The sequence below is a fragment of the Camarhynchus parvulus genome, chromosome 1 (assembly GCF_901933205.1).
Source record: "Camarhynchus parvulus chromosome 1, STF_HiC, whole genome shotgun sequence".
Classification (NCBI taxonomy): domain Eukaryota; kingdom Metazoa; phylum Chordata; class Aves; order Passeriformes; family Thraupidae; genus Camarhynchus; species Camarhynchus parvulus.
In genome coordinates this window covers 86,924,623-86,937,736 of record NC_044571.1, presented here as the reverse complement: position 1 = coordinate 86,937,736, position 13,114 = coordinate 86,924,623, and the positions used below count along the sequence as shown (strand labels likewise).

At 48.2% G+C, this 13,114-nt stretch overlaps 1 protein-coding gene across 1 annotated transcript; it reads right to left on the bottom strand.

Moving 5' to 3' along the window:
• Window positions 1-4,238: 4,238 nt before the first annotated feature.
• On the bottom strand, window positions 4,239-11,582 carry LOC115907315 (C-type lectin domain family 4 member A-like). The gene is made up of 6 exons (XM_030955145.1): window positions 11,430-11,582; window positions 8,582-8,698; window positions 5,931-6,023; window positions 5,454-5,605; window positions 5,104-5,225; window positions 4,239-4,386 (listed from the first exon to the last, which is right to left on the bottom strand). The coding sequence occupies exons 1-6, from the start codon at window positions 11,494-11,496 to the stop codon at window positions 4,239-4,241; spliced, it is 699 nt and encodes a 232-aa protein (XP_030811005.1). The 5' UTR covers window positions 11,497-11,582.
• Between the last annotated feature and the right edge of the window lie 1,532 nt (window positions 11,583-13,114).

Here is a 13,114-nt window from a genome sequence, read left to right as displayed (position 1 = left end):
ACCTCCGTCACATGAAGAGAGCCTGAGTTAGAAGTGTTCAGAGCAGAGGAGGGAGGGATGCTACCAACTGCCTGGCCCTCAGTCTTCCACACAATATTCCCTCTCAGCCAAGTGGGGATGCAGGCTGCAGCGTTCACACCCGCCTCAAAGACCCTCTGTGTGTAACCGCTGGCCTCCCATTGTCCTCAGGATGAAGTTACCTCCATCAGGCATTTTATGCTTCAGCTTCAGATATTTGGAGATGTCACGGTTTGATGCTGGCACGATGCCAGTGCTTCCATGAAAATATATGCTCCCAGGTGTCTACTGTGAGATGTGATCAGGAATAGAGCAAAGCAGGCTCCAACTTAGGAATAAAGAAGTAAAGCTTTATTAACTTACAACTATATATAAAAAGAAACACACAGAACTCAGAATGAAAACCTTCCAAAAAACATTTCTCCTCCCCCCACCAAATTTCCAGTACATCACAGTAGTACAAAACCTTGGATTCTCAATTCAGTTACCACTCCTCAGATCACCAACTCTCAGTCCATCACCGCCCTTTAGATAATCAATTCTCAGTTCATCAAGGAATGAGGAGTCCCTCTTGTACCACAGGCTTCTCCTGGAAACACAGTTGAAACCTCTTGTGTTTCTATGTCACACATGGCACCGCCCAGAGATCATTTGCCATCGTGACATCTTCCTTCCATGCCCAGTGCTCTCACCACTGTGCATGGACCAGAGCTGCTTCTAGGGTTCCCCTTTTAAGGATGCTTTGCCCAGTTCCAAAAAAAACACCACAGTCTCTCACTTTCGGGACACCTGTCCCCCCCAGATTCACCCCCTGGGGCCGAGGGGTCTTGAGAACAGAGATCTTCTTCTCCTTCCCTGAAGACGGAGGGCACCACCACCCTCCTCACCTGTCATCTCTGTTCATGCACTCCACATAACAACACTGAACTCTCTTGGCTCCAAGCCATTGCCTCCCCCCTAAATGCAGTCTCTGTGTCGCAGGAAAAAATGGTTCTGTCCATGGCTATACAAGAAAAGTCCAGCCAAAGGCCACTCCATCACCTCCTCCCACCTAAGATTCTTCTTCACTTCTCTCGAGGCCCATTTCGTCTTATCTCATCTCTATCTCTCTTCTCATTCAACTCCAGGTGGATCAGCCTTTGTAAGGTTTCCATCATCCAAGAAAAGGGTTAAAAATCTCAGGCTCTGCCTGTCCAGAACTCCCACGGCTGTCCTGCCAGGCACCTTCTCCCTGCACCCTCCCCTTCTCCTCCTTGGCCAGCTGTGCTATCAAATTTCAAGGTGGCACAAGCACAGGCCCAGGCTCTCTCTCTCTCTCTGGGGTGGGGGTGCCCGATGCCTCTCAGTGTTCCTCCACCCTTCCAGCCTGCAGGGGCCTTCACCTCCCTTCTCTGCCCAAGGCCTGGCCTACCTCACCCGTCCGCATGGCTTCCCCTTCCCCACCCAGCCCGCAGCCGGGCAGGGGAGCTCGGACCCTTTCACTGACTGGAACCCAAGAGAGCTTCCCCCTGGGAGTGCTCTGCTTTTAACCCCCTGTGGTCTCAGAGGAGTATCCATGTCCTCAGTGGCAACACCAGGTGCCAATATTCAAATCTGAGCACCTATTGGTTTGACCACAGCATCCCAAAAAACTCACTTCCTTTTCAAACCAGGACAGGAGACAATGGCTGTCATTGCTGTGGGAGATTGTTCCAGCCCTACTGTCCTGCTGCCTTCTGGAGGATTCCAACACAGGCTGCACCTTTCACATTAGTCAGCTCCCCAGGGCTCCAGAAGTGGAGAGGTGTCACCCTGCACCATGGCCTTGTCACGTCTTGCAGGGAAGGATGAGCTCCAGGGCCTGGGGTCTCAGGGCTCAGAGTGACATGGAGACAGACTCTTCCAGATCCTGATTCATCCCAAATTCCCCGGATCAATCACCCTTGTTTTCCTCCTGCCCTGTTCCCATGGGCATCAGTCCATGATGAGTGGAATCCTGCCTTCTTCCTACAGCCAAGGGGAGGGGGCCATGTCCAGACCGAGCAGGGGCTGCTGCTCACCACAGGCTGACCCCAGAAGTGGACAGCCAGCAGAGGAACGTGCTGGTCAGCTCTGTCCTTCAGGGACCGTGCACCTTCACTGGCTGCACCACAGCAGGCCTAAGCCTCCTGTGCTGGGCTGGCTCTCGTGTGCAGCAGGGAAGACAGGAAATGTGCTCCTTGTCCTGTTTGTGTGCTAAGAGTTATGGCAGAGGGGAGGCCTAAAGGGGATCCTGCATGGCAAAAGCCAGAAACGCATGGGAATGGTGCTCAAGACCCCAGACAAGCAGGCCTTTCCAGCTAGTGGGAAGCCCAGCAGCCCAGGCTGGTGTTGGGAGAAGCTGTGCCACTGCAGGGTGTGGTTTCCAGGTGTAGAAGGAGAGGCCCACACTCACAGGGCCACATTGTACAGCTGTAAACAGGCATTTTTTCTGAAGGATTTCATCCTGCTGCAACCAGGGAGAAGAACAGGAACGGGCAGCTCTTTGAGTTGGGATCAGTGCTTACTGCCTGTGCTGATTTGTGTGGTGTTTTGCATGTATATGTCCTCTTTCTTCCATATGTCCCTAGATATGTAGGATCTACTGTCCCTACCCGCTGTGTCTCACTGCTACCTCGAGCTGTGCATGTGGACCTGCAGCCACCTGCAGCACCTGCGCTGCCGTTCATACAACTTCTCCAACTGGATTAGGGAGCCAAATCTCCTGGGCACCTTGTCTCCAGAACAAATTCCCCCCTCTCTCTGGGACACAGAGGGAGGATTCACTTCCATAGGTAGGATGGAGGCGCACAGACAGGAGCTGGACACCCAATTGCATTCCCTGTGGGGAGCTGGCACTGTTCCCTCAGGTGACTTGGGCACTTGGTGTTTCCTGAGGAAAGAGAAGCAAGGACACAGGAGGCAGGAAGTGGGAAGAGATGGAGCAAAGGAAGATCCATGCTGTCCAATGGTCTACAGCAGGACGTGAAGGCAATGCAGTAGGCACTGATGTTCTGGATGGGATGTCATGTGCAGCAGGAGCCCTGTCTCTTCAGCCTCCTCTGCAGCACGGTCTGGCCTGGGTAGGCATGCCATCCCAGGCACCACTGAGGATTTGGCTTTCCAGGAATGCTGCTGCCTCAGGTGAGCCTGGGATCAGCTCTGAGTCAGGAAGACGACTTTTTCCTCCAGGTGGATCTGAAGGGCCAGTGTGGATTGTTTCTCCCATGGCAACAAGTCCAAAGGGAGGGCCACAAAGATGAAGGCAATGAGGATAGAGACAGAGGGCTGGAGCAGAAGCTAAAAGAATTGGGATTGTTCAGCATGGGAAAGAGGAGATTCCAAGTTGGTCTTATAGCAGCTTTCCGGGAGGATTCCAAGAAGGCTGGAGAAGCACTATTTACAAGGGCATATAGTGCACAAGGGCATGTTGTGCATATGGCAAAGGGGTTTAAACTGAAAGAGGGCAGGTGTTAGGAAGAAGGTATTAGGAAGAAATTCTTTTCTGTAAGGGATGCGAGGCACTGGCACATGTTTCCCAGAGAAGCTGTGCATAGCCCAGCCCTTGAAGTGTTCAAGGCCAGGCTGCATGGGGCTTTGAGCAGACTGCTGTAGTGGAAGGGGTCCCTGCTCAAGACCTAGAGGTTGAAAACTTGATCCTTAAAGTTTCCATACAACTCAAACCGTTCCGTGACTCTAGGACTTTACCTCTCCAGCTTAGATATGGAGGAAAAAAGAGATACAGAGACAGGGTACGGAGAATTTCTTCATTGGTGTGATACTGTATTTTGTCTTGTCTAAGATTTCAGAATTTGTTCAGCACAACCAGTACAGCTAGAGGACATTTTATGTGTGACTACACAAAAAGCAAACAGCTCTGCTCAAGGAGACAAAGGACATTGAATCTTGGGATATCTGTCTTCCATTCCAGTGTCTTCCTCCTGGAGAAGTCCATCTCTTTTCAGCCAGAGGCTGCTGGAACCACGCAGAGAGAAGACAACACAAGAACACAGGAGATGCTTCAAAGAGCCTGAGCCTCCCTGTGTTCCCTGAGCCACCACATGCACTGGGGATGCTGGACAAAGCCCATTTCACTTCCACACACATGGTCCCGCCCCACACAGTGAAGATGTGTCAGAGCTCCCCACCCTTCCCAGCACAGCCAGAGCTGTTCCCAGCTCCCTGCTGAGTTCCCAGCTTTACTCAGGTCAGAGGTATTTCCATCACACAATTACTGCTGCAGCTTCACAAATTCGATACTGCCTTATGTGTGGTTTGACATCATTCCAGTTGTTGAAGCTCCGTTCAGGCAAATGCATTACAGTGCAGTTCTCATCATTGCCTGGACTTGGTTCCCCGTTTCGCCAGAACCTGGGAGACAGACAGGCTTGTTACTCCCCAGTGCCCACTGTAAAGCACTGCAGGAAAAGGCCCCAGTGGGATGGATGATTTGAAGGCAAGAGACAGAAATTCCCAATGCTGATTCATGGACTGAAGCAGTCCCCTTCCTCCCACTCCATATCCCACTGGCACCAGTGGCACATGGAAACCTGCCTCCTTCCTACAGCCTTCCAGCACAACAGGGCCCCCCTGCTCCATCCTGCTGGGGGCAACTGATCAGCACCACTCACCCCATGCACCTCACTCCCAGCAGAGGCCTGTGCTGGACTCCAGGGCATGTTTGTTCTCCAGAAGAAGGCACAGCAAGGACAGTCCTGCTGCTCTCTCCCTCTGCCCCATCTCTTTGTCTGCATTCCAGCACGGGCCATTTTGCTCACATAAGTGCTGTGTAGGCCAGGCAAGGCCTGTCAAGTATTAAGGGTTCTTGCTGATGGCAAGGTGCAGCTTTTTCTAGGCTGACAGCAATGATTTCCAGATAACAGGTAGTTAATTCGTAACCAATACCAGCAAAGATGGGCACATGTGAACCGGGTGTACTACAAAGTTCTCTCCTTCTGCATCTTTAGTCTCTGCCAAGACAGTGGGGTCAAAACTCCCTCTCATGCAGCACCTCAACCTCTCACATCTCTCCTACTTTCTTTCCCTACCAGGAGTCACACCAAACACCCTTCATCCAGAGATACTCACGCTGCTGTCACATTGTATGGAGTCTTGTCCACCCAGTGCCACTGGCCCAACTTATCCTCAAACAAACCAATGTAGAAATTCACTTTTGGCACATCTTGATTTTTCTGCTCAGAGAGGAATTCCTGGCAATCAGAGAGAGAACAATGTCCATGAGTGGCAGGACGGAGCACAGAGAGGCATTGGGAATCCCCATGATGTGGGGCTGGTGGCAGAGGGGGCTGGTGCTGCAGAGGTGCAGACAGGACCTTCCCCCTCCCCTGCAGGACAAGGAGGGGCTCTGAGTGCCCTCCAGGGCCCGGCACTGCGGCTCTGCCTGCTGGGTCCCTCTCTCTGGGGCCCTGTGCACTTACCTGCTCTGCCTTGCTGGTGATCACCACCAGCTGGGAGCCCATCCCAGTGCAGTTCTGTGCACTCTCAGCACATGTCATCGTGTCAGTGGACAGGAAATAGCAGCTTCCTTGAAACCTTCTCCAGCCCTTTGGGCAGCACATCCAGCCTCGGTCTGTGCAGGGAACAGGACAGAGAGATGCAGGCTACTAACAAGAGATGGTGATTGCAGAGATCCAGGTTTTCCAGGGACAGTGCTCACGTCCTCCTTAGTGACTTTTCCTGACAGAAAGTGCTTGAATAAACAAGGATAGTGCAGACATTCCTTCCCATTGCTTTGGGGTATGACCAGTGAGCTCTGTGTACCCAAAGCCAGGGTAATCCTTGTAAGGGGATCTCAGGTCTCTCCAAAGTTCTGTTGGGGATGTGGTTTGACCTGCCCTGGCACGGCCCCCTTGAGGCCCTTAGCCCCAAGGAAGAGGGGACATTGGGATACTGACCTGTGCCTTGTGGCACCGCTGAGTCGCACTCCCACTCCGAGAACTGCTGCTGCAGGGCTGAGGGCTGGTCACTGCTGCGGCAGAAGGGAACCGCTGCAAAGGGACAGGAAAGGCAGCAGGATTAGCCCTTGCTCCCAGCTCCTCACACAGCATCTCTGGCCCCTGGACTCTCCTTCCACCATTTCCCCAGCAAGCATGCTCCCAGCTGTCACCTCTCCTGGCCCACACCAGTGGCACAGCTGCCTTCGCAGCCAGAAGGAGCCCTGTGTCTTCCCAGTCAGACAGCAGAGGGACCCCTGGAAGCACATCCCACTGGGCACATGCCACACACACGGCAGGAGGGAGCCCTCCCAACCACAGCCACCCTGCCATGCACACACCCACAGCCCAGCTGCCAGTCCACAAAGCAGCCTCTCCTTGTCACCCTCTGCCTCTTCCTCAGCTACACAGCAACGGGCACCTGGGGGAGTCGCCCTCAGCTGGGCCTGTTCCATCAGCAACACACAGTGCAGGTGAAGGGAATCACTTACAACTGGGGCTGCTGAAACCAGGGTGCAGCACAAACCCCTAGGACTTACTAGCTCCACTTTGTGGGGAATAATGCCCTCTTGGTGACAGGCCACAGCCACAATCCCAAGGACATCCTAGTAACTCAGACAATTAAGAATAGAGATCAGGAGCTGATCAGGGTGTGCTCAACAATCCAGATGCCTATTTTCATCAATCATTTAATTTAGAGCTATTTTTACTTATGAGCAGAAGAATCCTGGTGGCTCCAATGCCTGATGAGTGCATTGCTGTAATGGAGGAAGGCTTAGAGGAGATGGGCAAGGGCAATGCCTGGCTGAGCACCCCCATTGCCAATAAAGGTAACCTTACCCCTACATAAATATAAAGGATGAGAAGAAATTTGGCTTGTAGTTTTGTTCACCTGAGGGAATTAGCAGCTGTGGAAGTTTTCATTTCCTCAGAGATCAAAAGTGGGCAGCATCTTCCTCAGTTAGCCAAACCAGCATAGGACAAGTGGGTATCTTAGTCCAAAATGGCGTAAGAAACTGAATGACTAACTTTTGTTTGTCATACCTGAAGAAAGCAATGGGCCTGAGCTGGCTTTAACTCCCCTATTTTGTCATGGCATTTGGGGCCATTCAATGTCTTAATGTGGAGCATACTGCAGATCTATGTCCTGTTTGGGCCCCTCATAACGAGAAATATATTCAAGTGTTGGAGCATCTCCAGAGAAGGGCAGTGGAGCTCAGCATGAGTCTGAAGCACAAGTCCTATGAGGAGCAGCTAAAGGAGCTGGTGGTGTTTATCCTGAAGAAAAGGATGCTCACAGGTGACCTTATTGCTGTCAACAACTCCCTGAAAGGAGTTTGTAGCCAGGTAGGGGTCAGCCCCTTCTCCCAGGTAACAACAAACAGGACAAGAGGAAATGGTCTGAAGTTGTGCCAGGAAAGATTTAGATTGGATATTAGTAAAAGCTTCTTCACTGAAAGGTGGCCAAGCATTGGAACAGGCTGCCCAGAGAAGTGTTGGAGTCACCATTCCCACTAGCGCTCAAAAGACAAGTAGATGTGGCCCTTGGAGACATGGATTAGTGGTGGGCTTGGCAGTGGTTGGTTAGTGGTTGAACTACATGACCTGAGTTGTCTTTTCCAACATTAATGATTCTATGATTCCATGCTTGTATGACCAGCAATTAAAATTATGTTTGTATTGTGATCCGCCTGTGCATTGCAGTGGCCACTCTCTGTTACATGCAATTCATACTGGTATCGCTATGCTAAACCAAAATCCTGTGTAGCATCGATTAACCTGGGTAAATAAAATTTCACTAAAATATTAAACCTTCCGTGTGTAGAAGGTATCAGATGCTAACACCCCAGGCTAAAACTCCCCAGCCTTTTGGCTGAGTACCGTGAAAGGTTATACATTTGGGAACAAAGAAATAAAAACGTCTGGGACTCAGATGCTAAGGGCGACATAAGGAAAGGCAGTGATTTATCATAATAAGATGCCTCTTCCAGAATCCATTGTGGTTATTAACAACTTGTGCAAGCATGCCATGAATTATCTTTAATAGAAAGTGAGAATGAAACAGTGATCACAGTCTTTACAAACAGCATCTCCAGGAATAACCTCTAATGAACTGTTCTGCAATCAACCCTTAAAAATTGTGAGAGTTAATTAACTGCACTATGCAGTTAATCCTGGAGATGCCAGGACTGTGAGAAGCCATTTTTCCACTAGGACACAAAGCATATCCAAGTACCTTAGAGAGCCTAAGTGCAGATTCAGCTACCTGTATAGACACGTGTGCCTCTGTCTCCACTTTTTCCCATCTGTCAAACGTAACTGAGTTCTTTTTGTGGGGAATGAAAGTAGAGAATTGTTCCACAGTTCCAAAAAGGCCATGCAAGATTGGAATGTGCAATCTGGGCACATTCCAGTCTTTACCCCGAGGCACTGACAAGGCCTTGGGGTAAGGAGTGGAAGATCTGGAGGATGTATGCAGACATATACAAAGTCAGGGCAGGAAAACTTGAGACCTTACACAAAGCCCAGACAACCATGAAGCATGGTTTCTATACTTTTCTCCCAGCACTTCCCCCAGACGTCTCCCTTGTAATCTCCTTGCACATACTTACCAAGGAGGACAACAACAAGGGCAATGCACACCAAGAGAAGCAGCAGTGAGATCAACCACGGCAGCCACAGTGGGTATTTCTGGGGATGTTGCTCAGGCTTCTTTGCTTCAGGAGGTCCTAAAAGTGACAGAAGCACACAAAACAAAACACTACAGTCAACTATGGGTCTGTCAGTCCACAGTCCACATACCAAGGATATACCGCTCAAGGGAGAGCTCATCAAAAGAAAAAAAAAATCTGTTACAAGGTCTGGGAGAAAGACAGACTGGGACAGAGCAGGGAATGTCTGTGGTTTCTGTAGAAAAGTCCAATTCAGCGAGTGTGTTCCCAGCCCAGCCAGTGAGCCAACAATTATAATTGGTGGCCTTTGGGGGTGAGGCCTTCACAGGGCCTCAAAAACTACAGTGAAACAATGTCTTTCTAGATTGAGTCCAAAGCTGCTAAATGCAACATTGCTCAAACTGTGATACTTAAGACATAAAGGAAGATTTCATGTTGACTTCTCCCCAGAAAACTTTTTCTGCCTCCTTCAGTTCCACTAGCTTTTTGAACTTGCGGTGCAGAAGATTGGTATAATCTGAGAGAGGATGGGAGACAAAAGATGTGCAAGGCTATGACGGCACATCACCATTGGAAGATTGAAAGATATATTTTTCATTCCATCCCTGCTTTCCAAGTCAGGATTCAAAGATTTGCTGTAATAAAACTAGGTTGTGCTAGGCTAGATATTTGGGGAGAACAGAGGGCTGTGCCAGCAGCCTGAGTAAAGTACTCAGATTAAGATTTGCCTGGACCTCACTTTTATCTAGAGAGATATTGCCAGTACTGAGGAGGTTTGGGAGCAGGCAGGAGAGTGCGTCACAGGGAAGGAGAAGCAAACAGGTTAGGGGATTGTTCTAGGTTGTGGCAGGTACACAAGCCAGGGCAAATAGGAGGGGAAAGAGACAGCAGCACTCACTGCAGGACAGGAGTAAAGAAGCTTTGGGAGAGACTACTATCAAAGATAAGATTTAGAGAGCCTTCATTCATTGTTCAGCATGAAGCTCCCAGGTCTGTCAGCAGCAAAGTATGCCTGCCAGACATGCCTAGTAAGCAAGACCGTAAGAAACCTGCTCTTTGTGGATGCCTTCTGACTACTTCCCAAAGGCTTGGGAGAGACCGCTATAGCAGGGAAAAAGGCATAATTTTTCATTATCTGGAGAGAAAATAAGTGGACAGACAAGGTCCAGGTTTCCCTGGTCAAATAATGTTTTTCTAATAATGTTTTTCTTTCTTTTGCCTTAGTGAAAACAAGGAGCCCCCTCAAGATCTGGAGTCAAAGCACTTACTTCAGAAATAGCTCTAACCAGTCCAACTGATTTTTTTGATATGCAGCACATCCAGACATTGTTCAACCTGTGCCCAGTCAGACCTGAGCATCCCACACTCCCACCCAGGTGGCACAGGGAGCACTGCATGCTGTGCACCTCAGCAACACGAGTGAAGTGCAGTAATCTTGTGCACACTCGGGGGGTTGAACTCCCTGCAAAATGCTTTCCACAGCTGGTCTGTGCTCTGCAACATGTCCAGCATGATCACAACACAACAGACTTGATGTCTTTGGAATAATAATTTGGAACACAAAGGGGAACTTCCACCTCACCACAGTGGAAATGCTAACTACATCCAGAACCAGCTAGTCTTGGTGCACTGAAAACAGTGAGCTTTCAAGACAGACAGGACAATGTACACTATTTATTTCCATGACTCGTGCCTCAGAGCAAGCAAGGAATAACGTGGAGCTGATGCCTGCTCTGTTTGGGATTGTAAAACTGAGCTAAAGCTGTAAATAGGCAAGCTATTATATATCCTTAGGCAGCAGTAATTATTTATTTCATTTTTTAAAAATATTATTCATTGATTTATGCACACATACATTTCCTGCCCTGGAACATGCTGTTGTGTAGGGTCCTATATGTCAGGCAGAAGCAGTGAGCCTTACACAGAACATCTCTATGGGTTTCTACTTGTGGAATAATGACTACAGAGTACATATTAACCAGAATATGCCTTAAATTTGCATGAAGTCTAGTAAAAGAACCATTTTACCACTGTAATTTTTAATAGGAAAAAAAATTGTTTGGTGTGTTAAATGTTTTTCAGGAGTGGCAGACATCAATAACAGATTTGGATCTGCCTCCAGATCTTAAATAATTCTTCTTCTGTATATTTCAGAGTGTTTAAGTTTTGGGTCTCTCTTCTCCAAGGACCATTTCTCAATCAGCCATGGACAATGGGGCTGTGTTTCTGCAGCCAGTACCACTTCTCATGAAGCTGCAGAGTACAACTGACTGCTCTACTATAAGCAGGCATGTTGATTTTCCTACCCTCTCCACAAGCATCAATCTGTAGTCTCACTCAGAGGCAAGAGCAGCCAGGACGGGCTTATTTGCTGCTTTGGGAGCCCCTCCACCTTTGTGACAGATCAGATTGTTTGTAATAAACCACAGTCTCTACTGTTGGTACTCAGCATGGTCCAAATTTGACTCTTACAAGACTACATAACATGTAAGGGACTGAGGGAGCACAAACAGGTTCCTTAATGAGTGACATTTGAAACCTACTGTTTGTGCTCCCAGTAGTCATTTTTGTTCATGTTGCAACTCCCATTTGCCTTTCCTCTTGGAGGCGTTTCTCAAGACTCTTATTTCAAAACTCTTCCAGTCTCCTGATCATTTAGCTCCTTTTTCTCACCAATCCATCAAGATCAGGTAGGAACCAAAGTCACAGAAGGAAAAATCTTCATTCCCTCTTCTTCACCCTGCTCCCTCCAGCTCCCTTTCTCCCGAACAACCCATTCATTCCTTACCTTTGACCACTGGAGCTGGCGATTCATTTTTGAACTTCACCTCAGCATAGGTGATTTCTGATGCCATTTAATCACAGTGTGACCCTGTCCTTAGTTTTGCCACGTAAAAGTGGGTCTTTTAGCTCCTTGTTTCCAGAGGGTGACAGGAATAGGTTACTGAGCCTTTCCCATACATTCATTCACCCTCTACCCATCAAAGAAGGCTATGCTGAACACTGGAAGCACTGGTGATAACCCAAGAATTCCTGGGAGCTCAGAAATGCTTCAAAGAGATCTTCAGTTTCTTAGCCCAGGAAATCAGCCCTGGCACCATGGAAGATTTTGAGACATAAAAGAAAAATGAGAACCTAACAACTGAAAAGGAAGTTGCACTCCTTCCCCATATCAGATTCTCAGCTGATTGGCTTCCTTTTCAAGACATTTATAGGTTTTTTTCCTCTTTTTAACTTTCTTACTTAACTATCTCCCCATATTTTCAAGTCTGTTAGTAATTCTAACATTGCTCTCACATTTGCAGCTATCACAGGTCCTAGCCCAGTTTAACCTGCAGTCCAGAACAAAATGCATTCTGCCCTATTTGTCCCTTGTGTTTAAGCTGCATTTGCTACATCAAATGTCACAGCTATGCCTCACTCTTCAAAGTCAGCCCCAGCTGGAAGTTAGCACTAGAACAAATCTCAGACTAGGAAATGTTCCTGTAGAAGTGAGACTGGGGAGTTGCAGCCTTAGACAAAGCAATAAAAATAATCAGAAGGTTGATATATCAATGAAGAAACAGAAGGATCAGGCTGGAGTCAGAGAGGAGAACAAGCAAAGTGGAATTTTAAAAAACATATGTTGGTGGTCTGAGAGATTATTGGGAAGAGTATACACAAAATCTTTTCTATTAAAACCTGATTCACAGCCTGTGGAAGTTCAGAGCAGTGCTTGCTTCAGGCTCCATTTCAGAGGCTGAAAAGGGATGGTTTACATTTTTCTGCCACTTTTCCAACACTGTCATTTATCTCCTTTATCTGCTTTCTGGTAAAAACCTCTGATACTATCTTGAGCAAAATGTCAGTGCTTAGTCTGATTTGAAGCTGGAGCAGATCTTGAAAGGAGACAAGGGAAATGGCTGCTGAGATACATTCTAAATCAGAAAGACTTCTGGGAACAGATGCCAATAAGTCAGGCAGGGTGAGGAGGGTTCAGTCAGCAGATAGGACTAAGGTCTGTGTTGTAATGGACCTTCAAAGACTATCTTCTGCAGCCTACCTGCCATGGGCAAGGACATCTCTCACTACATCAGGCTGCTCGAAACCCCTTCCAACCTGGCCCTAAACATTTTCAATTAAGGAGAATCTGCAACTTCTCTGGCCAATCTGTTTCAGCATCTCAGCACCCTCATTGTAAAGAATTTCTTCCTTATATCTAATCTAGATCTGGCTTTTTCAGTTTAAACCTATGACCCCTTATCCTACCACTACCAGTTCCATTAAAAGGTTTCTCTCCATCTTTCCTATAAGCCCCCTGTAAAAACCTGAAAAAAGCCACAACAAGGTCTCCAAAACAACAAAAAGGAAGAAGCTGGTTAGTTTGGCTAGCCTTAAGGCAGAGCAGAATGAGATGCTCACAGGACATCCAGAGAGCACAGAGCATAACCAGAGCAGAGTTGGAGCTGAGATAGGGCAGTAGAAGAAAGAACA